The 24,054-nt window shown below is 39.0% G+C and overlaps 1 protein-coding gene across 2 annotated transcripts in view; it reads left to right on the top strand.

Annotated features, from left to right (window-relative positions):
* Positions 1-4,364: 4,364 nt before the first annotated feature.
* Positions 4,365-24,054, top strand: part of Prr16 (proline rich 16) — a 264,124-nt gene continuing 244,434 nt past the window's right edge. For both annotated transcript variants that reach the window (XR_005875749.1, XM_005069125.4), the window contains exon 1: positions 4,365-4,795. Coding sequence is in view for 1 of the 2 variants with exons in the window: in XM_005069125.4 (XP_005069182.1) it covers positions 4,637-4,795 (159 nt within the window). In the remaining variant the exon portion in view is untranslated. The remainder of the gene's footprint in view (positions 4,796-24,054) is intronic.

Raw genomic sequence — 24,054 nt, 5'->3', positions numbered from 1 at the left:
CCATTGTTTGACCAAATATTGGCAGTTCTGATTTTGATCATTTGTATATTCTGTGTCTTTGAATTGATGACTTCATTTCTACTAAATAGATTTCTATGTCAGTAGAAATAATGAATTTGTACTGCATGAGATCTGAAGGCATTTCTAAGATTAATAACAAATCTTGTACAGTTATTGTTGTATGCCAAATTAATACATTTGCATTATTTGACTATTTTCTACTGTGATTTTAGAGTAACATTCGTCTCTGAATAATGTGTCATTTATATTTACATTTGAAGGCCTAGAAAGAACACAGACCATTTTCTTTTGATTTCATGCCATGCAATGTGTGTTTTGCTTAATTTTCCTTTGATCTGCACCGCAATATGATTACATATGATATTGGGAGACACATCTAGTTTCTTCCAAAACACCATTTTCATGTAATTCTAAAATTCTCGAGGGCTGAGCCACATTTGGTTTGGGTAGTTTCAGTTAACACACACACACATAAATAAATAAATAAATAAATAAATAAATAAATAAATCTTTCACAGAGTAGGTGGCTTTAAACAGTATAAAATCGCTGTTCTCACAAATTTGAGAGACTACAACAATCAAGATTATCCTTAGCCATCAGGGAAATGCAAATGAAAACAACTGTGAGATACCATCTCACTCTCATCAGAACGGCTAAAATCAAAACATCAATGACATTCTATGCTGGAGAGGATGTTGAGAAAGGGGAACACTCCTCCACTGCTGGTGGGAATGCCAACTTGTGCAGCCACTTTGGAGATATGTATGGAGATTCCTCAGGAAAATGGAAATCAGTCTACCACAAGATCCAGCAATTTCACTCTAAGGCATATACCCAAAAGATGTACCCTCATACAATAAGGACATCTGTTCAACTATGCTCATAGTAGCATTATTTGTAATAGCCAGAACCTGGAAGCAACCTAGATGACCCTCAACTGAAGAGTGGATAGAGAAAATGTGGTACATTTACATAATGGAGTACTATTCAGCAGAAAAAAATAATCGAATCCTGAAATTTGCAGGCAAATGGAAGGTACTAGAAGAAACCATCCTGAGTGAGGTAACCCAGTCACAAAAAAGACAAACATGAACCCTCATCCAGTGGCTGATGGAAGCAAAGGCAGACACCCACAGCTAAAAACCAAACTGAACTCCTGAAACCCAGTTGCAAAGAAGATTGATGAACAAAGGAATCAAGATCAGGCTGGTAAAACCCACAGAGGCAGCTGACCTAAACATGGAGGAATGCATGGACCCCAGACTGATGACTGAGAGACCAGCAGGGGACTGGTTCATACAAAAAGCCCCTGCCCCAAACCTGGGTGTCAGAGAAGAGGCCTCAGCAATCTGTGGGACCTTGGAGAGTAGAGCAGTATTTATTCCTGGCATACAAATAGACTCTGGGAGCCCATTCCAGATGGGCTGCTCTCTCAGTCTGGACACATGGGGGAGGGCCTAGGCCCTGCCTGGAATGATATAACACACTCTGAAAATCCCTCACAGAAGGCCTTACCTTCCCTGGGGAGCAGATGGGGATGGAGTAGGGTGGGGGTTTTGGAGGATTAAGGGGTAGGGGGAGAAGGGGAGGGAGAGGGAACTGAGAGTAACATGTATAAAAAGTTAAATTATAAAATAAAAGAATAGGTGTCAACCATTTAGTTTATTACCTTCCTTAGAGACAGATCATTTACATCTGAATAAAAGACTCTGAGACTTGAGAAGAACTTCCAGGTATTTGCTAAAAATATCGGGGTGTATTAAAGACTGAGTGAGATAAATGGTTGTTTTGGTAAAGAAGGGTATATGAAATTTTGCTAAATTGTTATAGAATTCCTTGTTGAAGCTAAATCACTTCCCAGGGAGAGAGCTATATGGGTGTTTAGAGCTGCAGCCAGACTCATCATCATAGGAATACCACACAGACTCCTCCTATACAAGAGCCTTTGTGCATTTAAAGTCTAATATCATGTGGCATCATTCTCTGTGTGACATTTGAGAACAGTGGTGCTTTTTAGAAGTCTGTTATTTCCATCTATCAGAAAATTAGTATATACACTTAAAAAATTAAAAAGAAACTCATTTTACTGCCATCTACTGGAAAATCATGTCATACAAATGAGTGACATGGTAAGAAAAGCCTGAACATAATAGTTTGTGTACTATAAACATATCCTAGTACCAGTGGATTGCCGAGTGTGTCCAGAACTTGCTGTGATGACCTCTTCTGGTTACAGTGGCAAAGTGGTGAAGATAAAGGCTCACAGTTTCCAGTGACCAAAGTCAGTTTTGCGGAGAAACTATGTAAGAGATTGAAGAGAAATAGTCTTAGTAGCCCTAGGCTTTCCTGCTCTAATACTAAAGCAATTTCATTCTCCTCTCCTCTGCCCTCCCCTCCCCTCCCCTCCCCTCTCCTCCCCTCCCCTTCCCTCCTTTTCCTCCTCTCCCTTCCCTTCCCCTCCCCTCCTCTCCTCTCTTCTCCTCCCCTTTTCGTTTTTTGATTGCTGGATTATATATAGAGATATATCCAGGGTCATTATCTGAGAAAAGGTGTGATGGGGAATTCAAGAATGTGCTTCAGAGCCACAGTGATTTTATTTTGAACTGCAGTAGCTTGGCTCAGCAGCAGCAATGAATATTACGATGGCAGATTTGGGCTGTTCCTGATCATTCTTTAGGGAATGATTCCAGTGGCCTAACACACGTATTTTCAGAGTTATTTCATCATGTGTAGGGAAATCACAACTTCTCCTCTTTTTCATTATCCTTCTCTAAGATCATTTTGTTTTGAGTTCTTGGGCTTTTTTAGTCACTACCAAGACTGAAAAATTCACGTCTATATGGTCATTAGATCCTGTCATCTCTAACATCTATTTTCTTCAGAGATGAAATCAGAGCATGGGTGACTTGGATATTTCAGGAGTAGTGTTTGTAAACCAGATGGAACTAGTTTTCCTGTTATGGCTTCATAAAGAATCCAAAAAGATAAAGGAAAGGAGGGAAACTATTTTCCCTCCTTAGGGAGCTTCAGCAGGTTAGTTAACACTTCCAAACACTCTGTATCTACTTTGCAAACTGACTCTTTTATCATTTACCATTTTATTATTCTGATACTATTAGCTGCTACCCATCTTAATTGTTTGTTTGTTTAATGATGCCCCACTGGTTTGATACCATTTTGTAATGTCTATGCTCTCGAGTGTTCTCTTTATTCCTCCAATCACATTTCACATACAGCTATGCAGAGAGGAACTGTTCACTGGAAGACTGGTCATTAAACGCCCAGGAACCGGGAAGAAGGGAGCTGTCAGGATTTCTTTAGGTTCAGGAGCATGTTCTCCAGACCTGAAGTGTAAGAAGCAAGAGCTGGGACCTAGCTAAGGCAGGCCACAGATGAGCTGCCTCTAAAAGGAATGCCCCTAGAGGAGTTTCAACTAGGAGAGTAGAGCCAGTCTGCCAGGTCAGCAGTTAACAGCCTGTAGAGTTTGCTGCTAACGAAATTAAAACGGGAGCTAATGAGATGGCAGCTACCTCCTGAGAGTGGGCTGAAAGCAACCTATTAATTCTCTTTTCTAGGTATCTTTGCCTCAACAATCTTAAAGTTGTTTCCTATTTGTTTAGAAGCACAAGATGTGGGAGACAAAAGCATTTAAAGAAGAGAAATTGGAGGTAAACTCTTATTACACTCTTTCTGGTGATGTTCTCCATTAAAAACATGCCCATAGGCCATGAAAAGAGGGTGTGGGGGGGTGAATTCGCATAGATAAAAAACACAACCAAGATGACTCAGACAGTCACAAGGGGGATTTCTGATGCCAGGGCATTAAAAAATCTGCTACTGGCTTTGTAGATTCAGCAATATTAGCCTACCACTTCCAAGCACATTAGTCGATTTTGAAGATTCCAAGGTGTTGAGCAGTCCTAGCTGCACCAAGACCCTCTGCAGAAGTCCGTTCAACTCGCAGGTCACCAGTGGAGTGATTGGAAGTCTCTGGATGTCGCTCGGTCCTGGATAAACATTTAGGGTCACTTTACAGACTCGGACTCCAGCTTCTGCTCACACTATGGTCCCTTATGAATGGAGCCAGGTCTTTGCTGGAGGGCGAAGCTGAAGGAGCCTTGACCCGCAGCTGGAAGCTACGGTGATAGGGACCTTTCGGAATGAGGATGTAAGGGTGGACAGCTCGGGAACTTGTCCCCCGGCACCATGACTCCAAGGAGGTCTGGGAGAAACCCTGGCGGGATGGACCCCGGGCGGTGCAGCTGACACCCCCCGGCTGCGCCGCGCGGCCCCTCTCCACCCGCGAGTGTGCGCGCGAGCGGCAGGCGGCGGCGGCGGCGGCGGCGGTGGCGGGAGGAGGCGCAGGCGCGCTGCTTGCCCGTCTGCAGCCCCGCGCCGAGAGCGCCTGGTCTCCGGGAGTTGATGGCAGCACCACAGTGCGGCCGCCCGGCCGAGCGCACCGCACAGCCACCCGCCTTTGCCCTCCGAGCAGCCGATATGTGGGGGGACTGGGGTGGGAGCGGCCGGAGCAGCGCCAGGGACCCGGGCGCGCAGCAGCCTCTGCTTGCTCGCCTGTCCTGACCTGACCTGGCTCGCTAGTCTCCCCCCCGAAGAATGTCAGCCAAGTCCAAGGGGAACCCCTCCTCGTCCTCCGCAGCCGAGGGACCTCCGGCAGCCTCCAAAACCAAGGTGAAGGAGCAGATCAAGATCATAGTGGAGGATCTGGAATTAGTCCTGGGCGATCTGAAGGACGTAGCCAAAGAACTTAAGGAGGTGAGAGGGGCTGGGGTGGGGAGGGAGTGGGGCGACCCGCGCCCTTTGGGTTCTGGTCCCCCTTTTTGCTTGGGAGCTTCGCATTTCAAAACTCATGGCAACTACAGAGAGAGATGCCTGCAGACCGACTTTCTTTGCTCTGGCTACTCGTGAGGAGAGTTGTAGCACTTTCTGTCTGTCTGTCTCTTTCTTTTTCTTTTTTTTTTTTTTCTTTCTTTCTTTCTTTCTTTCTTTCTTTCTTTCTTTCTTTTTTAATCAGACAGAAATCAACTAGTGTTTTAATCGATGGACTCTGTAGGATAGTGGGAAGGATGGAGGCAAAGTACTGTCTATACAGGACTGTCAGTAGTGTCAGGGGAAGGGGTTAACTGGGGGTGTGTCATCGGAGAAGACGTGAGCACCGGCTGGCCCAAGCCAGTGTGATGCTCTTCGCCTGTCGTGCTGCTCCCCCAGAGTCCTTTGGCAAGTCCGCTCCTGGCCTGGCAGCCTCTGGAAGCTGAGCTAAAGGGGGGTGGCTTCTGGGCCCTGGGCCAGGCCTGGGAGGGCACTGGGAGGGGCAAACTCAGTTCTAGCCATCCTCCCCTTTTCTCAAGCCCCACCAAAAAGAAGTCGACCCTGTGTGCTGACAGGAGAATCCAGCCTTGGGGAAGGGGAAATGTCTGGGACTTTCTCACTTTCGCAATTTCTGAAGCATCCCCTGCCCTTTTCCAAATGTTTCCAGCAACTCTAGGCCTTCGCGCCACCCTGAGTGTCGCCATTCTTCACTTCCTTCCTTTAATTCTGTCATCACTTGGCATTGGACCTAAGCAGTAGGGCTTTACAGAGGAGTGTGTATGTGTGTGTGTGTGTGTCGCGCGTGCTTGTGGTCTCCCCACTTGCATCCTGGCTTTTTAGACCCGGGGTGGTCCCCCTCCCCCGCCCCGCCGCCAGTATCCTACCCCCTCTCTACTTCGCCCCTCCCCACCCGGGTGAACTGGATTGGGAGAGGAGAGGTGTAGGGTTGAGGCTGTGTAACTCAGGCAGCCTAAGCAGCCCAGGGCCCCAGTGAGGGCCAGGGTGTAGGAGGTGGGTCTCCTTGTCAACCTGGCTGCCTCTTGTGTCTGGGGTGCTGTTGGCTATGCCCTTAGCCCTGTTCCACTAGGGAGCGGTCTCCTGGTGCGGTTCTAGGTGAGGGAGTCTTCAGTTCCTGCAGCAAGGAGGCAAACTTCTTAGGTAGTGGTCTCCAAGAAAAGATAAAGGGAGGGGCAACCATAGCCTAGGTCCGAATTCTAACTCTTTCCCTAAACCAAGTGGGAGGAGATTTGGGGCTGTTTGGATGATTGGCCTCTAGAGATTATCCTCCTGTCATCCTCTGCCCAAATGTGAAGAGTCTTCCAGGCATTACCTCTATGAACAAAATCCCGAGTTTCCAACCAAATTCAAAGCCTGTTGAGAGGATCCATTCCTGGCCAGAATTTCTTTTACCAGTGATGAATTAATTTCTGTAGGTTTCTCTGCAAACAGAACACAATTACTGCTAAGATCCTTAAAGTGGTGGTAGCCATTGACAGGTCAGGAAACTTGCTTGTGTTTGTAGGGTTTTCCTAGGCTTTTTTCACAACTAGTTGGCAGATGGAGAAGCTATGCACCGAAATCCAAGTCTAAATATGTTTCTTTGTTTTTTATCGTTTTACTAGCCATGTTGGGCTAGTTGTTTTCATTTGCACCATTATCGTAGTTTTTAAAATGAATAATTTAGACAAGTTCCTCTTGGCACCCCTGCTTTGCCTTTTTTGTTAAAGGTGGGGAATGCAGGAAACCAATAGCATCAAAGGGTATAGCTTGTTTTTTGTTTACAGGTTCAGACTAAAAGAAAGGTAGTCAGCCAACATTTTGCCTCTGTGGGTCATAGTAATGTGTCAGGACACTCACTTTTTTGGACAGAACAAACCAGAAGCCACCACTCATGACCTTGGCTCTTTGAATTATTATTATTTAGGCATTTTAAGGCCAAGAAAATATATAGGAAAATGTTTAACCTCTCTCTGGTTTGTGGCTAGAATTAGAGGTGTTGAAAATATGTACATGTTTAAGAGAAAAAAAATCTGGTACTTCATAAAGGAATGGAAATGCAACAACATAGAGGAAGAGAGCTGACAGAGGTAGATTAGAGATCTTCATTTAAGGCCTTGCAAGGTCTTGTTCACTACCGAAGCCTATTTGGGTAAAAAATTCAATACAAATGTGAAATGTCTGAGTGATAAATGATGTGCTATGATTGTCAGCTAACTTGGATATGGACAATTGTCCTAGCTCAAATGTGGGAGTGTATATGCTAAAGCTAAATATTAAAACTGGCTATTTATAGAAGAAGAATGGGAGCTATTCTCGGACAAAATATTTATGGGGCATGTTTAGCCTATGACATCTTGCAGTTGTTCAGCCTGAATCTGTTCTGGATAATGCAGCATATATGACTAAGCATGTCCTTCATGAAGTTTTAAGGAAACACATAACTGGGAACTTTGGTGAACTCTGTAAAGCTTGTTCATTCTTATACATAAAACTTGTACAAGTAAATGTTGCAATTAATACATTAATTGTCACATTTAATATTCTGGCAGCTTTAATAATGCATATTTATATATGATATGAATTATTATATTTAAAATGCAAATTCCTTTATTGATAGAACTGTGCTTTTAGACCACAATATACTTTGATATAAATTTACAGTGAACTTTTATTAGCTTGGAATGGAAACTAAAGTAATAACATAATTTTAACTGAATCACTGTCAATTTCATTTTAATCACAACTTAAGGTTGAAACATTCTGCCTTTTATGTTTGTACAAACTTCACCAATAACGCTGAATTCTTGTTTGATTGCTTTAATATTTTAGAAGTTAAGGGATAATTGCATCGTACTACCCATTCCCTTTCTACCCTCCAGTCCCATTTGCCCCCTTCTTTTCTCTCTCTCAGATTCACAATTGAGTATTTTAATAGTAGCCTTTTGAATTTCAATAGGCAGGGTAAATATGATCACTGTGCTAGTTATTTTAAACACATAATAATTAGTAAGAAAACTCCAGTCTGTTCAGTAAGAGGAGTCCTTGCTGTATCTTCTGATTTGTTGGTGAGTTGCAATTATTTAATTAGTTATAATTGAATCGAGTATTATAAAGAGACAGGATTTCTAGAAAACCCAAAAGATGTTTTACTCATCTTCAAAATTAATGAAACCTCAGAACAACATACAGATTTCAGAAATATTACGAATCATTTAGCTTTCTGTGCTATAACAAAACAAAAACAGCCTAAAATATAGCTGTCTACATGTGTTCATTCAGCACCTACCACGTTACAATGCCGTTTTTATTATTACTAAAATGAGAAACTTTTGTACATGCCCAAAATTTCACTAATGATGCGTTTATTCTGTTATCAAACATTAGTCACATAAGTCATTATTGCTTTGACTGGCTTCTCTGACTGTTGATGTAAAGAATGAATTGAAGCTGAGAGAATAATTAGCGCATGTCCATTTGTCAATCCGTTCTGGCTATGTACTTAGTAGTGTGGCATTCTGTGAGTGGAGAATGTAAAATTTAAGAAGACAACAAGATAAGAACTCTAAGAAACTTAAAATTTACCCAGATTTTTGTGGTGAACATGAATGGATTGTTTGGCAAGAAATTGCCCATTCGTGTGTTGTAAGTAAATACTTGAGACCCTCCATGAAGAATAAGAGTTTTATAGGAATATAAACTCAAAATGTGAATCTCCCTTTGCATAATGGATGAGGTTTAAAGAGTTAAAAAGGAAAAGAGAATAACAAAATGCATCATTGGAATACATGATTCATCCATGTTGTGTTTTCTATAAATCGGAGGGAAAAAAAGTGTTTGTGAAACTCTAGAATGTAAGGGAAAAAATTAAGCACAACTGGTGTAGCAGATGTTAGTGTTCAAGTTTTCACTAAGAAATGTGAAAATATATCCACTTTGTAAAACATTTCTTAAATAATTCAGAATGCTGGCAATGCTCTGCGCGTTCCTTGTGAAGATGGGACTTGTGCGGCCCTTTGTGTTAGCATGCTTGCTTGCTGGGGTCTCTTGTAAGGGAACTTAGCTCCTGGAGCTGAATTATCTCTTTGTTCAGACTATTTATAGCCTTGAACTTTTCTTGTAATATCTCATTGCTTTAAATTTTGTCACAGTACTATTATATGAATGGTACAAACTTTAACATGCACCACACACAATTTATATTTATAATAAGTAAGAGAGGCACTTGTGAGTAGGTATCATGGATGCAAAATAAAAACTGTTCTGTTAGTGAGCTAGAATTACTCAGTGGCTGGATTCTACAGGTAGGCAGGTGAGCCAGTGAATGGAACACACTCATGAGGATTCTTACAATTCCACAGAAAAAAAGAAAGATGCACCTTAAGTTAAACTTAGGAAAGGTGGAAAATCCTTCTGGCATTGATTAAGAACAGAATTAACAATTATTTATTGGATATTTTTCCTTGCAATGTTCTTTCTTTGAAAAAATGTTATGTTATTAGTTTATGCATGTGAATGTTCTGTATGTATATTTGTGCACTATGGAGGCCAGCAAAGGGAATGAGATTCCCTGGACCTGGTATTACAGATGACTGTGAGCTGACATGTGGGTGTTGGGAATTGAATGAGTAATCCATTATTATAACAAATTTTAGAGAATGATCTCTACAGTGTTTTCTGAGTTCTAAATTTATGAATGAACAGAAGTCAACAGAGTGCACTTAAAAGTAGGGATTACTGTATCTTTACTACTCTATAGCTTACTTTAACTTTTCTCTTCTTAAATATGGTGCTCAGTAATAAAACGCTACTGAGTGGATGATGCTGTGCACAAAATGATAACTGATAACCATGCCCTGTCCATCTCCCCAAGGGGCTCTCTTTAATGAGTTAAATCATGTAACACAGAGAATTAGCTGCTAAGAAGCTCAGGCAGCCTTAAAGTAACAGAGTACTTCAGGCAATGGTGAAGTGATACACAATGAAATCAATGTAACAGATTTCATTGTTACCTGGATTATGTTTTTCCACCCTGCTTCTCTGAGGATTTCAGATATTTAAGTTCTAAGTTTTAGGGGAAAAGAAAGGAATAGGAATCATATGTAAGCATATTTTCCCAAACAAAACGGATGGCAGGGTCGTCTTCTGGAGCCACTTCATGAGAAGTTTCACTGGCAGTTTTTGAGACTTTATAAAAATCACAACAGATTCATGATTACATTTTGACTGAAAGCCTGATAAACAATATCAAGCTGCCAATGGAAAACTAATGTACAAAAAAAGGATGCTATTTTCCTAAAGAACACTTTTTTTCTGATTTCAGAAATTTTGTAATCTTATAAAACATCTTGAAAGATGTTTTCAATGGGAAAATTTAAAAAATAATATTAAGAGAAATAGATAATGCTGAACATTTTGTTATATTTCCCTTTAATATTTTGGTATGGATATTTTCGTATGGCTGAAGTGAGTGAAATATGAGTTATATACAATACTATTGTCTGTTTTCTTTCATAACACTAGAGTATAGCTATTGTATGGTAGCTGTAAGATAAGTGATAATTTTGTCAGTTTTCTATATACAGCTTATTTCTAACTTTTTGTGGTTATTAGATATCATTAGAAGCAGCAGCTTCAGCAAATAAACAAGGCTAAAGAACGATGTTACAGCTGCCTGAACAAGGGGGAACTCAGGAACCCCAGACTGATAGCTGGTAAACTAGCATAGGACTGGTCCAGACCCCCTGAACATGGGTGTCAGTTAGGAGGTCTGGGCAATCTATGGGGCCTCTGGTAGTGGATCAGTATTTATTCCTAGTATCGTAATGGACAATGGGAGCCCATTCCACATAGAGGGACACTCCCTCAGCGTAGACACACAGGGGGAGGGTCTAGGCCCTGCTCCACATGATCTGACAGACTTTGAAGATTCCCCATGGAAGGCTTCAACCACCCCTGGGGAGCAGAAAGGGGATGGGATAGGGGGTTAGTCAGTGGGGGGCAGGATGGATGGAGGGAGAGGGAAGCAAAACATGCTTGTTTCTAATTTAAATAAAAAAATTAAAAAGAACAATGTTACATTCAACCAGGTTGTCTTCTAAATACTCTTTAAAATTCTAATCCAGCTAATCCTTGTAACCATCATTTTTCATTTTACAGATAAGAAAACCAACATGATATGGGTCAACTGCCTTGCTTAGAACCAATTTTCTAACACTAGGCTTAAAAATTGTGTGTTTGTTTTAGAGACTAGACATTCCACTGTTCTGTTCTATGATTTTCTTTCTAATATTTTGACTTTGTATTTTCTTAACTAAGAATGGAAGTTTTAAATTCTTCAATCCTTATTAAGCTATCTTCGAGAGAAGTTTTTGTTGGTGGTGTTATTGTTTTACTGCCAGCAGCCGTATACAGACAGATGTCAGAATGATGCTAATAAAACTCTTAAACCCTGCTCTACAGATTAATATCTTCCTGGTAACATTCTTTTTTATTCCTTGGTTTTTCAGAGAGGGGAAGTGCACTTACATTTCGGTACCGGGATTGAAGCAACACTAATAGTGAATAAATCAGACTCTGCAGTTTTCACTTTATAAATAAATGTTGTATACAAATTATACATATAATTATATATAATTATACCCACAATTATATATAACATATATAGCTAGTTATTATCTAAAAATTATATGTATAATATAATTTGTACACAAAATGAGACATCAGAATCACATTGATTGGCTTTTCCTTTCTAAGCCATGATATTGAAAAGCTGCATAACATTCATTATACACATTTATATATATTTCAGTTCCACATGTTGAACCCAGGGCTAGTTAAGCTAGTTAAGCTAGACATGCTAGTTAAGCACTCTGCCGCTTAGCTGTGGACCCAGACCTGTACAAATCTTTCCAATGAAGAAAACACAATTCAGGAAGTTACCATCGTTTGTCATCATATTGCATTCAAAGGAAAGGACTATCATGATGGTTGAGTTTGGTAACCACTTTTCTTTCTGCTCTAACCGAAAAGTTAGAGAATTTGTTGAATTCTTAATCAACCAAAAACATATTAAACTGATTTCTGCTACCTTGTGTACTTTTGTGTTCTCAGTTTTGAATCATTCCCTTTCCACCACATAAGAGCCCTACATTTGTTTCCTTCCTGGTGTGACAGGAGCAAACTGTTTGCATTATATCAAAAGGTCAATAAGAAAAACAGCTCTAAACTAAGATTTCCTGTATGATCTAGTGCCAAAAACTAACATTTACTGAAATGAAAAGAATAAAGCCATGTCTAATTAACACCCAAATCTTAACATAGTCATGAGGTCAACCTAAGACAAATGTTGCTGTATGTATACTGCATGAGTTAGTCTGTGCATTTATTTACTTATTGTCTGAAGACAGAAAAACAGGAGGTCTCAAAGTAATTAAACTTCCAGATCCCACTTTCAGCTAAGAGAAGAATAATGTAGGCACAGAATGTTTACTTATGATCCTTGTCTTTTCCTGCACTGTAGAAACGCTACTCAGGTACTTTGTGAGGACTTTTTTTTTAATGTGTAGAATAATTGAAATGACTCAAGTTTTGTAAATATGTTAACTCCTTCTGTTATTATAGCATTTGGCACAGCATGCATAGATTCTCCATTATGAATAATACACGCTTATCCAGAACAAGCAAATTTGTTGGTTTCTAACAAGTTATTATTACTTTTTCCTATGACACAATAACAAAGGTTAACAGATACAAATGGTGCGCATTTTCTTTTTTCCAGCATTTTATCTTATCACAAGATTTATAATCGCATTGTATATAACAGAAGAAATGCCAGGTTCAGTAACACTGAACAAATCAATTATCTTTTAATGTCAGTGATTCTTTTTCTGTTCTGTTTTGTTTTGTTTTGCAAGACAGGGTTTCTCTGTGGCCTTTGGAAGCTGTCCTGGAACTCATTCTGTAGACCAGTCTGACCTCAAACTCACAGAGATCCACCTGCCTCTGCCTCCCGAGTGCTGGGATTAAAGGCGTGCACCACCAAGGCCTGACTAATGTCAATGATTCTTAATATTTGCTACATATAACACTCTGAACAAATGTTCAAACTAGGGAATATTTGTTTCTGAAACCAAACTCATGCTAATGTAAGTGTCTGCACATATTCTGAGAACTTTTGGTAAGTGAGGAGAACTCAAGTAAAGGAACAAGACAGCCACCAACTCTATTCATACATTTCCAGTCTAGATTTTGGACTCTGTCTCTAATGTTTCAAGACTAAAAGTCTTGGAAATGAAAAAAAAATCAACATACTAGTGACTGAATCAAACATAACACAAACTAGAGACAGATAGGAAGATGGAACCTAGGCTGAAATGTTGCTTCTATCAGCCTGGCCAGTGTCTGTGTCTGTGGGCATTTCTTTGATTTCCAATTGTTGGAGAAAGGTCTATCCCATTGGGGGTGGTGCCACCCCACGGATGGTGGTCCTGGGTTGTATAAACAGGTAGTCGAGTGTGAACCTGGAAGTAAGTTAGTAAGCAGTTTTCCTCCATGGTCTCTTCTTCAGGTCCTGCCTCTGGATTCTTGCCTTCAATTCCTGCTCAGACTTCATTCAGTGATAGTTTATTATCCATGAGTTGTAAGATGAAATCAGCCCTTTAATCCTCAAGTTGCTTTTGGCCTGCAACACACCAGAGCATTTTACTACAAGACAAAATATTTCTATATCTCATTTTCAAGCATATCATGTTCTTAAAGCTTGCCCCAGGACAGCATCTTCCTTTGTTGTTCTTAGTTTTCTCTGCAATGTGTATTTGTGAACTGCAAATCATATATTGAATCTCTGATGTGTGTAAGTTGTTCTGAAAACTCTGAAAGATACATGCATGAATTAACTCAAGGACCTACTCTTAGACAATATTACTTCTGGGAGGGAGAGCTTTGGTTCTTTAAAGTTAAAATAGTATAGAAAGGGCAAAGACCATACTAAATTACAGTGACTGGAAAACACAAGATAAATCCATCTCACTATTTTTATTGATTTCTGGATTAATACACATAAAACTTCTCTGAATAATATCTATAGTAACTCCTTCATTACATTGTGGTTTCAGATGTGAGGGTAAACTTTTGAAACTCATAAACATAAGTGTTCATGTATTATCTTACAGTGTTAAATCATATTAGCATATTCTAAAATTTCCACTGGAACTTACTTTTTTGTTTGTTTGTTTTAGACAGGGTTTCTCTGTGTAATAACCCTGGCTGGATGGCTGTCCTGAACTCACTCTGTAGACCAGACTGGCATCCAACTACAGAGGTCCGCCTGTCTCTGCCTCCTGAGCACTGGGACTAAAGACTTGCACCACCACTGCCTGGCTGGAAATTACTTTTATGAAACATTACAACCAGTGAGAATTTCTGTTGTCAAAGAATGGATGCATTACAATAATCAGCTATTGTTAATCTCATTATAATAATTAGGTATTATTATGAATGCTTACACAGATTAGAATGAGCTTTCTTTAGGTATATTGCTTTTACAGTTTTAGTTCTTTTGTATAAGACATGCAGACAATTTTAACCAAATTATTGAAAAAAATGAATCTTACGATCATGATAATTCCTCAAGATACATAGAAAGCATAGTGTGCTTGGTAAAAGATAGGACAGCATGCAATGGAGTGTTACTTGTGGGGGAAAAAAGCATGTGTCAGTCATGACTAGAAATGCATAAAATGGCCAAGGACAATAATAATCCCATGTGGTACCAGCATGAGCATATAAAATCCAACACAGAATTGAACAAACACTTTCTTTTTTGGTGGGTAGAGGTGAGGCACTTACTATGCAGTTCAAACTCATTCATGAACTCCTTGTTCTTGTCTCTGCTTCCTAAAGGTTGGCATATAATGGGCATGGGTCACCCTCCTGGTTTAATGCACATCCAAAGTCTTACTCTTAAACCCATTCTAACCCGTCCGTTTTCATCACCTTAGCAAAGCTATCTCTCCTTAGGTTGCCAATGGCCCTTGTATTTAATCTAATGGTCAATTTTCAGTGCTAGCATTTTTTGATATTATGTGTCAATGCTACATATTAGTATCTCTTGAAATCTCTGATAATCTTTCTTCCATGTGTTTTTTAGAGTGCTGCATTATTTCAGTCTACTGATTTTCCCCCTCTTTGGTACTCCTCCTTTGTCACAGCCATCTGCGGTAGCCCCACTTTGTGGGGCCAATCTGCCATAGCCTATCTTTTTGGGGCTTCAGTTGGACATAACCCACTTGACAGGTTCTTACCTGAGAGGAGGAGTGTGGATTGAGAAACCACAGGGAAAGATGCTAAAAAAGAGTCAGAAACACAGGATAGAGTCAGAAGGGCAATCTGTGTAATACTGAATACTCCAAGTTTATTCTTCAACATTCTTAAGTACCCCAACCAAAAGGGGAACATGCAAAAGACTTCTTTGTCATGTATAAGGAACAAACAGACTTTCTTCCCTTAATCCTCCAAACATTTAGTAACCACACCTTAGACTCAATTTCCCCTTATCTGGTCTTGAAGGTCAAGAGTAAACACACCTCAGTCCAAGTCTGTTGCTATTTAGATAAGACATCCCCTACCAGGATCAGAACATCCTACAGTAGCCACATCTTAGACCTTTAGGTCCTATGACTTACTAAGGACAGTATTGAACTCTCTGATTTTGAGCCAAGATGAAGTGGAACCATCTATATGGGCCCCGACACTCCTTGGAGATATCTGAAGTCAAATTACTATGTGTTGTTATAATTCACATTTTCCCCCTTGGCATTTTTATTTAGTTTGTGAATAAATTCCATTGATAGGCCCCTAATTCTTAAATTTATCTAACTCATCCTTTCTTTCATATGTATTTTACCTGCCTAGCCTGCTAATCTTCATCCTCCTCCTAGACATTAGCCCCCATCACCTTTCCCGTGCCAACTGGAGGTCTCCCTCAGCTGGATTTGGGGGCCGTTTATCAATTGTCTCCAGTCTACATGAAAGCAGTTGAATCTATGTTCACAGTTTGTCCAGATCTTAACTTCTCTGCTTCCTGCAGCCTGCTCCTGGCCAACATGCTGTCTCACTTGGGTTGGTAGAGTACTAACAATGTCCCTGCTCTCCTCTCTCTAACCATTCTTGTTCCTATTGGCTGTTATCCCCTGTAATGTCTCTAGCCTCCTTTCTTACTGGTTCTCTTTACTTTAACAGCAGTAATCTTGGTATCTCATGAGTGAACATGATAAGCACATCCAAGTTGTACTCAACTGTTATGTCTTTGAAGTCCATTATGGAAACTCCATATGTAGTTGGGCATTCTTTTTTAACTAGGTGTGTGTGTGTGTGTGTGTGTGTGTGTGTGTGGTTTTGTGTATACCAGTGGTTCTCAACCTGAGGGATATGTGGGAGGTTTTGAGGAAGGAAAGGGAAGGGAGAAATGTTGTAATTATATTATATTATTATCTATTTTTTTATAACTCTAAACTTGTCCTCCTAAACCTGTCCTCTTAAGGTTCAAAACCATCATCATTTACTTTCCACTACTTTGCTATTCTTTCTGAGAATGAACATATTTAATACATATATAATATATAATATTATATATCATATGTAATATATGTATTTTGTAAGGATTCTTTGCTTTTCATTCCTATTACATGTAAGTTGGTTAAATGTGGTCTTGTTTTCCCTTCTGTGATTTCACAATTGAGCAACATCCTATCCTTTGAAATGGTCAAAGGTGTTTTGGTAATGCTATCAAGCTGAAGGATGATTTCATGACAAAATTCTAAGTTAAACAAGACAGAGCAAACAAAGCCTTATCAAATCTTCACCCCTCTCATCCTCTGCCCAGATACTCTTAAGCTGTTCCTCACCTATTGAGATGTCAGCACATTCTTTCTGCATAAACCATAAATTCAGTGTGGAAAACCTGATCTTCTCTGTCAGAAAAATTCGGTGTATGATTTAAGAAGGCTCATTTTCTTTGCAATACAAGGATGTCATTTAAGATATTTGAAACATTAAGTATATTATCTAATTATTTAAATTGTCTTTTTTCCATAGCAGAATATGTAAATTGAAATGGGGAGTATATTTACTTTTTAAATAAAATAACATTTACCTTGAGTATTGTTCTTTTTGTCATTAACTTTGACAAATTTTAAACTAACTGGATACAACATTTAAAAAGAGACATTGGGTCTTGTATAAATAAGTTTTTAGCACTCTGTTTGAGAATCAGGCACGAACAACTTAGTGCAACCTAATGTAAAAAAAATGCTGGAGGAGTACAGAAGGCCTATCTCTGTTCAGCATCCTATTTCTTTCTCTTATACACTCCCTCTAGTGTTCAAAAATATGGACACTTATAACTAGCCTATTGTCACTATAGTACAGAGGATTATGTAGAAACAATGCTGTCTTTCTACTATTGTTTTGTTTTCCTTAGATAATGTTGTCATAGTCCTAACCTTTCAGAGCCCACCATCTCTCTTCCCTAAGGATGCTGACAGGTCTAGCTTTTCCCATGCCCATGCTTACAATTTCTGTTGGGGATATACCTGGATTTCTGTATTCACATTTTTGCCCCATTAGTATACCTAAAGCCAAGATTTTAGTTTTGCAACTTGAATGTGATCAAATATCTTTTTACATTCAAAAGATATGCAAGCAAAAATCTATTTACTATTTGAGTTAAATGTGGATATGAAAACATTAATGATGTAGTTTTGCTATAATATTACTGAAATATCATTGAAATACATTCCCTTCAAACTCCCTTAAGAAATAACCATAAAATCTCCAGAAGAAAGTTAAAAGGAAAAATGCATGGTTATTCAATATAGATTAACACATGTAAAATATTATTTTCAATCATGAAACTCAGCTGCTATTTGTTGATTTTTAAAAATTAGGGCCTACTTTTTAAATTTGTTCTCAAAACTAATTGGCAGTGTTACAGATATTTGTTTAATATCCTATAGTTTTAAAGCAATTTTAATATCTACTACTATATTTTAATTTCTTATTATTAGATGAAGTTGAAACATATATACATAGAGCATTCAAAAGTTCTCGTCTCCTTTTGACTTCTGGGCATGACATGGCTTTGGAAATTTTGAGCTCACAGCATCTGTGATTACCCATACAAGTGTACAAGTCTGGGCCTGCCAGCAATTTGTCATGGAGCAGAAAGGAGCTCACAAGGTCCCATCCTTCCCTGAAGATTTCATGAAATTAATGATTGCTGAAGAAAAGAGAGATGTTATTGTTTTTTTTTTTTTCAGTAGCACAGTTACTTGCAAAGTGTCCATGCTCCTGTAGAGAACTTCTCTCTGTACTCCTGTAAGCAAACCTAAGGGAAATAATTTGGTTCTATAAAGAAAGAGGAAGTTGAAGAGGGAGCATTGAGGGAAGGATGAGGGCCAGCAGGAATTGAAGAGGGTAAGGAGAGTGAAAGGAGGTGAATGAGATCAAATGCCATGATAGGTAACCAAAGGCAAAAGAAAACAATTATTTTCAGAGATACTGCTTTAAATTTCTATCCACTATTTGGAAGTACACTAATTATAAAGATTTATAACATTGTTAAAAAGAACTCAAAACTCAACATATACTCTTTAAGACTCTTCCAGAATAATTTTGGGTGCTTAATCCCTGCTCCCAACAGATTATACCATGTAACCTTGAGGAAACAAATTTTTTAATATAGAGAATAATGGAATGTAGCATATGCATTTTTGATTGCTTCATGGGTCACAGATGCTTGGGAGTTACCATCTGCTTCCTGAAGTTGCTAATGCTAACAAGTCAATTGCTAATATTACCAACTGCTGATTACCTTACCTGAGCCATGCAGCTCACAGAACACTGACATCCTAGTGTGTTCCAGGACAGGTAGAAGGTTTTCAAGAATCTGTCTAGGAGAATCTTTGTTCATAATGTGTTTCTTTTGCCAAGGTATCAAGAAGGAAGTCCTAATTTGTGCACTAAAATTTTTAGTATTTCTTAGTAGCATTAGCTTCCATGGTGTTCAATCTAGCCTTCAGAGAGCTGAAATGTTTCTAGCTATGCTAATGTTCTTATTGGATTATGATAATGTGTCTTATTTTCCCCAAATACTGGTGAAGAAAAAGATTTAAAGTAAAAGTACTGGCATGTGATCAGAGTTACAGATAGTAAAGAAAAATAGACTAAGCATTAATTGGATGGATGGGGATAGGAGGAAGAGAGAGAGGGGGGGGAGGAGAGAGGGAGAGAGAGAGAGAAACAGACTGACAGAGACAGACAGAGACAAAGACAGAAAGAACTCACTCCAGGGTTCCCTTGCACTTACTTTAAACCTTGAAATTCTAATCTGCCAAGTGCTGGAATTACAGGCATTTGCTGTCACACCCCACAGCTGGTTTGCACAATGTTTAGGTTGTAACTAGGGGAGTAGGCCAGCACTCTGCCACTGAGTTTTATCCCCAGCCTGAATGGAGGCTGTATTAATAAGCTTGCTTTGTATGTAATGTTACTACATTATTACTATATAGTTAATGAAATTGAAGGAAGCTCATTATTTACTAGATTAATGTAAGGAAATATGTTTCTTAAATATTAAGGAAAAATGAATCAATTCTTAGCCAGAATTCTTGATCTCCATATTTTATATCATCTTGTGTTAACAACAGATGTATAAAAGGTGATTTATAGATTCAAAAACCATCACATCGTCTAGTATCCATCACGCCGGCATTAATCCAAAATACTCATTTAACGATAAAATATACTGCAGTATTTTGGTTGATGTAGTTTTCTTTGATGTTTATTTTCAAGTTAAGTATACTTATCTACATTTGAAAATGTATTACTCTGTATGAGCTTTCAACGGTGTGCATACTTTGGATGGTTCTGGATACGCTGGGAGACTGAATTTAGCTAGGCCACTGGGGACTGGAGCAGGTCCTCTGGAGTATATGACCCCCCCCCATGCTGTTTTCATTGATTCCTGTCTGGAAAACAGTGAGAACAGCCTTTACCACAAGCTCTTCCTGATAAGAGTTTCCACCCCAGGCTATGGAACAAGCAAAAGGACAAAACTAAAATGAATCCTTGTTCCTGAAAATGTTTCTGTCAGAGACTAGTCAAAGCAATAAGGAAATTAACGCAGATAATTTCAGGAGGGGTCTAACACACACAGGACGTTGTAACTTCTGGAAGCTATGGCAAGAGCCTTTGATTTGAAAAGTAAACAGAAAATAAAGATGAGTTACATTAAACTTTACTTTCAGTTATAAAAAGCACATTATAAATAGCAGTAGAGGCAGAATATCATACATTCACACAAGGAAAATAGTTTTAAAATAAGATGTTTCTGTGAATTTAAGACAGTGTTTCTATAACATGCTTTATTTATAGTGTCATACAAAGAGAACTTGGTTGATGATAAAAATGATTTTAGCACTTTCATAAAATTGAGTGAAATGTATTTAAAATTTCTAGAATAACAATATTTACAAAATACACAATACTAATTTAAAAAAATAGCTCAAAGATAACAGCCATTGATTTCCATTCCTCAGGTGAACCAAGAAATATCCAATTTGACTTAGTATCTATCTAATCTATCATTTTGGTACGAAAGGTTCCTGCCAAAATGTTGTTAATAATAATGTAATTTGAATACTTATAAACAAAGTTTAACATATATACATTTCATATAAAAATGGAGAAATAGACACCGGTTAAATGCTGTCTTAGTCTCTTTTGTTGTTGTTGTTGTGATAAAATAAACTGACAAAAGCAATTTAAGAGTTGCCTGTTTGTTTTGTTTCGTCTCCAGTCCAGGTAACAGTCAATCACAGCAGGAAAGCCACAGCTGCAGGAGCTGGAGGCAACTTGCCACACTGCAGTCTGAGTCAAGGTCAGAGTGAAGAATGCTTGTTCTCAGCCTTCTCCTAGGCAGTTCAGGATCCCAGCCAGGACAATGGACCTCCCAAAGTGAGCAGAAACTTTCACCTTGGTTAACCTAATTAAGAGTTTCCCACACTGGCATAGCCAGAGGCCCAAGCCCCTGGTGAAAGTGCATCTCATCCACTTGACAATTTACATTAAGCATCTCAATACACATGTCATCCTTTGGTCATTTATTCCAGTGATCAGCTAGTTAGGTTACAGCAGTGTGTAGGTGTGTTACGAAAAATAGTCAACAAAGGTCTGTACACATAAAATTCAAAGTTAGTTTCTTGGTAAGTGTATTAAGCTGGTATGGAGTGATGAACGAGGAATTTAAATATCTGAAATTTGTACTTAAAGTCCTGTATCAGCTCCATTTCTTCTACATTCCTGATGTCAGAATTCAACTATTGCCTTGCCGGGGGGCTGTGGTAATTAATCTCAGCATTTGTGAGCCAGAGGCAGGAGTATCTCTTTGAGTTTGAGACCAGCCTGGTCTACATAGTGACTTCCAAGACAGCCAGGACTAGAGAGAGGGGGGGGGGACACAGAGAGAGACACAGAGAGAGACAGAGAGAGAGGGAGCGTGAGCACACTAAGTCACTCAGCTACTGTATAAACTGGTGCAGTATGGTGAATTAGGCCATAGTCATATGCCACTCTCAAATCTCTGTTATGTAACTTGGCTCAATAGTAGTTCATTTTGTCCTATAGAAAAGCACTCTCCAAAGCTGGTGCCTGAGGAGCTGTGTTGTAGTGGGTCATTCTGGGGATCCCCTGATTGACATATCAATATAATGCTTTGGGGGGGGGGCGGAAATTCAAGGAGAACTAATATCCACATGAATGTCTTAATCTGCAAGGAAAACAGACTTTCTGTACACACAGAACGGTGTTCCATAGAGAAATGTAAGGGACTAAAGCACAGTACCATCTTACCCACAACTTTACAGGACTATAATTTTTGTTAAACAAAAGTTTATGTGATATTAATTTTGTAGGATCTCACATATAAGCACACACATATGTGCACATGTATATCCAAGCTGAGTTTCATAAATACACAGAGAATATGACAAACTTAACATATTGGTGTTATTTTCCAAATGCTTGAAGATAAAGATTCTGATTTTTGGTGCTGGTGGTGGTGGCGGTGGTGGTGGTGGGTGTTGGAGAGACTGCGCAATGGTTAACAGCACTTCCTGTTGTCCCAGAGAACCTGAGTTCAGTTCTTAGACACACCAGGTGGTGTACAACTACCTGTAACTTCAGTTCTGAGGATGCCATGCTCTCTTCTGCCTCCCTCTTCTGGGCATCTGCACACTGATGGTGTTCACTCACAGGACCATGCACACATGAGCATATGTAAAATTGATAACCCATAACTCTTTTGAAAGAATCTGCTTTTTATTTTCTGAGATTCTGAGTCAAAATTACTGATTTTATAAAACACTGCCCATGATCTTGCAAATTGAATGCATGTCAGAATGTGTCAAAGACTCACCTTTAGTGGAATCTTTTGTCTACAGTAAATCAAAGACACATCATTTTGATTGTACTTGTCAGCAAAACTGTAAATAGAAAACATAATGTGCCCTTTACAATGGCAGACATTACTGTATGCTTCGATGCCAGCCTATAGTTCAGAACACAGAATCAGAGGCAAAAGTAGATATCTGCCATTCACTAAGCAATTCTATTTTACTTGTGCAAGAATCACACCTGAAAATTGTTTCATTTTTTTTGAGCTCCAGCCTGGCCTGAGCTGGCTCAGGGCATTTCCAATCTTCTTTGTCTACAGTAGACTGTGGACAGCAAATCAGAATGGGCAGCAGGATTGCTACCTGACTTTTCCTTTGAGATTTGTACTCTGGCCCGAGTGTGAAACAGAAACAAGCAAAATCTTAGAGTAAGTTATATGAACCAAGCCAAGTCCACAAACTGAGTGGATCCATGCAGGTATTCAAGCAGAAAAGCAACCTGCACAAAGATATGAATGGAAACCTGGGACAGACTGACTTCATCAACCAATACGATGGAGGTATTAGCATTCTTTGAATTTGGACTTTTATGAAAAATCATTTAGAGTTATTTCATTGGAACATTTATGAATTGCTGTATATGAATCCCATTAGTATATATGTCTACCATTTCAATGATACTACAGAGGATATAAATTAGTGTACCTATATTTGTCTTGAAATTGCATAGACTGACTTTTTCTATTTTACTCTTTTCCAAAATGTTTTTGATATTCTAATTCATAACTTCCCCATCAATATTAGGATCTTCTTGTTTACACACACAAAATATTGTTCTGCAAGGGAGGCCAATGAGTCCCTCCAAAAGTAGGGTTTCCTACCTTAAGTTTTGGTTGCCCACTAGAACTAGTAGATAAGACTCTATTGTTAGGATACCACACACTGTGTTTTCAAGATATAGAGAAATAAAATTAGAACTGGACTACAAGCTTTCCTGCTGAATAAAAGTTACTAGGGGGAAATTGTCCAGTAATCTTACTCAATTGTGAACTGTCTAATTAATAATAACACTTTCCAGAAGAGATGATCCTGCTTGTACAATAGTGGCACAACTGGTATGGGAATAAACAACCAACTGCCCTTTAATTGTACTTGAGACCTGCTTCACAAGAAGGAATTCATTTCCAGTACTTTAAATTCAGTCAAAAGGCAGCTGAGGAGGTCTTAGGTTCTAGGGGGATGTTAATATGGTTGTTCAGCTAAATTGTCATAAAGGCAAGATACCTTCTGAATACTTATACCCACAGAAGAATGACATTCCCAATTTTAATCAGAGAATTTCCTCTTGTTAATGAATAGCAGTGAATGCACAGACACATCAAAGCTTAAGATGCTAAGAATATGTGATGAATGAATGCTCATCCCTAAACAGAACATTGATATTACATCATTGAAGACTCAGGTTATAGTTCAGGATAGGGGTAGAAATAATATGCTAGTAAGATAATAAGGAGAAGGGCTATGAAATTCTGCCTGTGATAATGAAACATTCGGTATAATCATAAATTCGCAGCCAATGCTGCCTCATGAGCTTACACAAAACTTTTTTTCAACAATAAAAAATAGATTGGGGACTATCTTAAGGGACTGTCCTGCTAAATGACTGCCTACAGCCATTATCTTTAGTTACATACTTAATGAGGAGCTCACAAAGTTCCAGTGGATAGCTCAAAACCCATGACCACCCTTGTAATT

The sequence above is a fragment of the Mesocricetus auratus genome, unplaced genomic scaffold (assembly GCF_017639785.1).
Source record: "Mesocricetus auratus isolate SY011 unplaced genomic scaffold, BCM_Maur_2.0 Super-Scaffold_6730, whole genome shotgun sequence".
Taxonomy (NCBI): Eukaryota; Metazoa; Chordata; class Mammalia; order Rodentia; family Cricetidae; genus Mesocricetus; species Mesocricetus auratus.
Note: the sequence above shows the minus strand (reverse complement) of the source record. Positions and strands in the feature narration are given on the sequence as shown.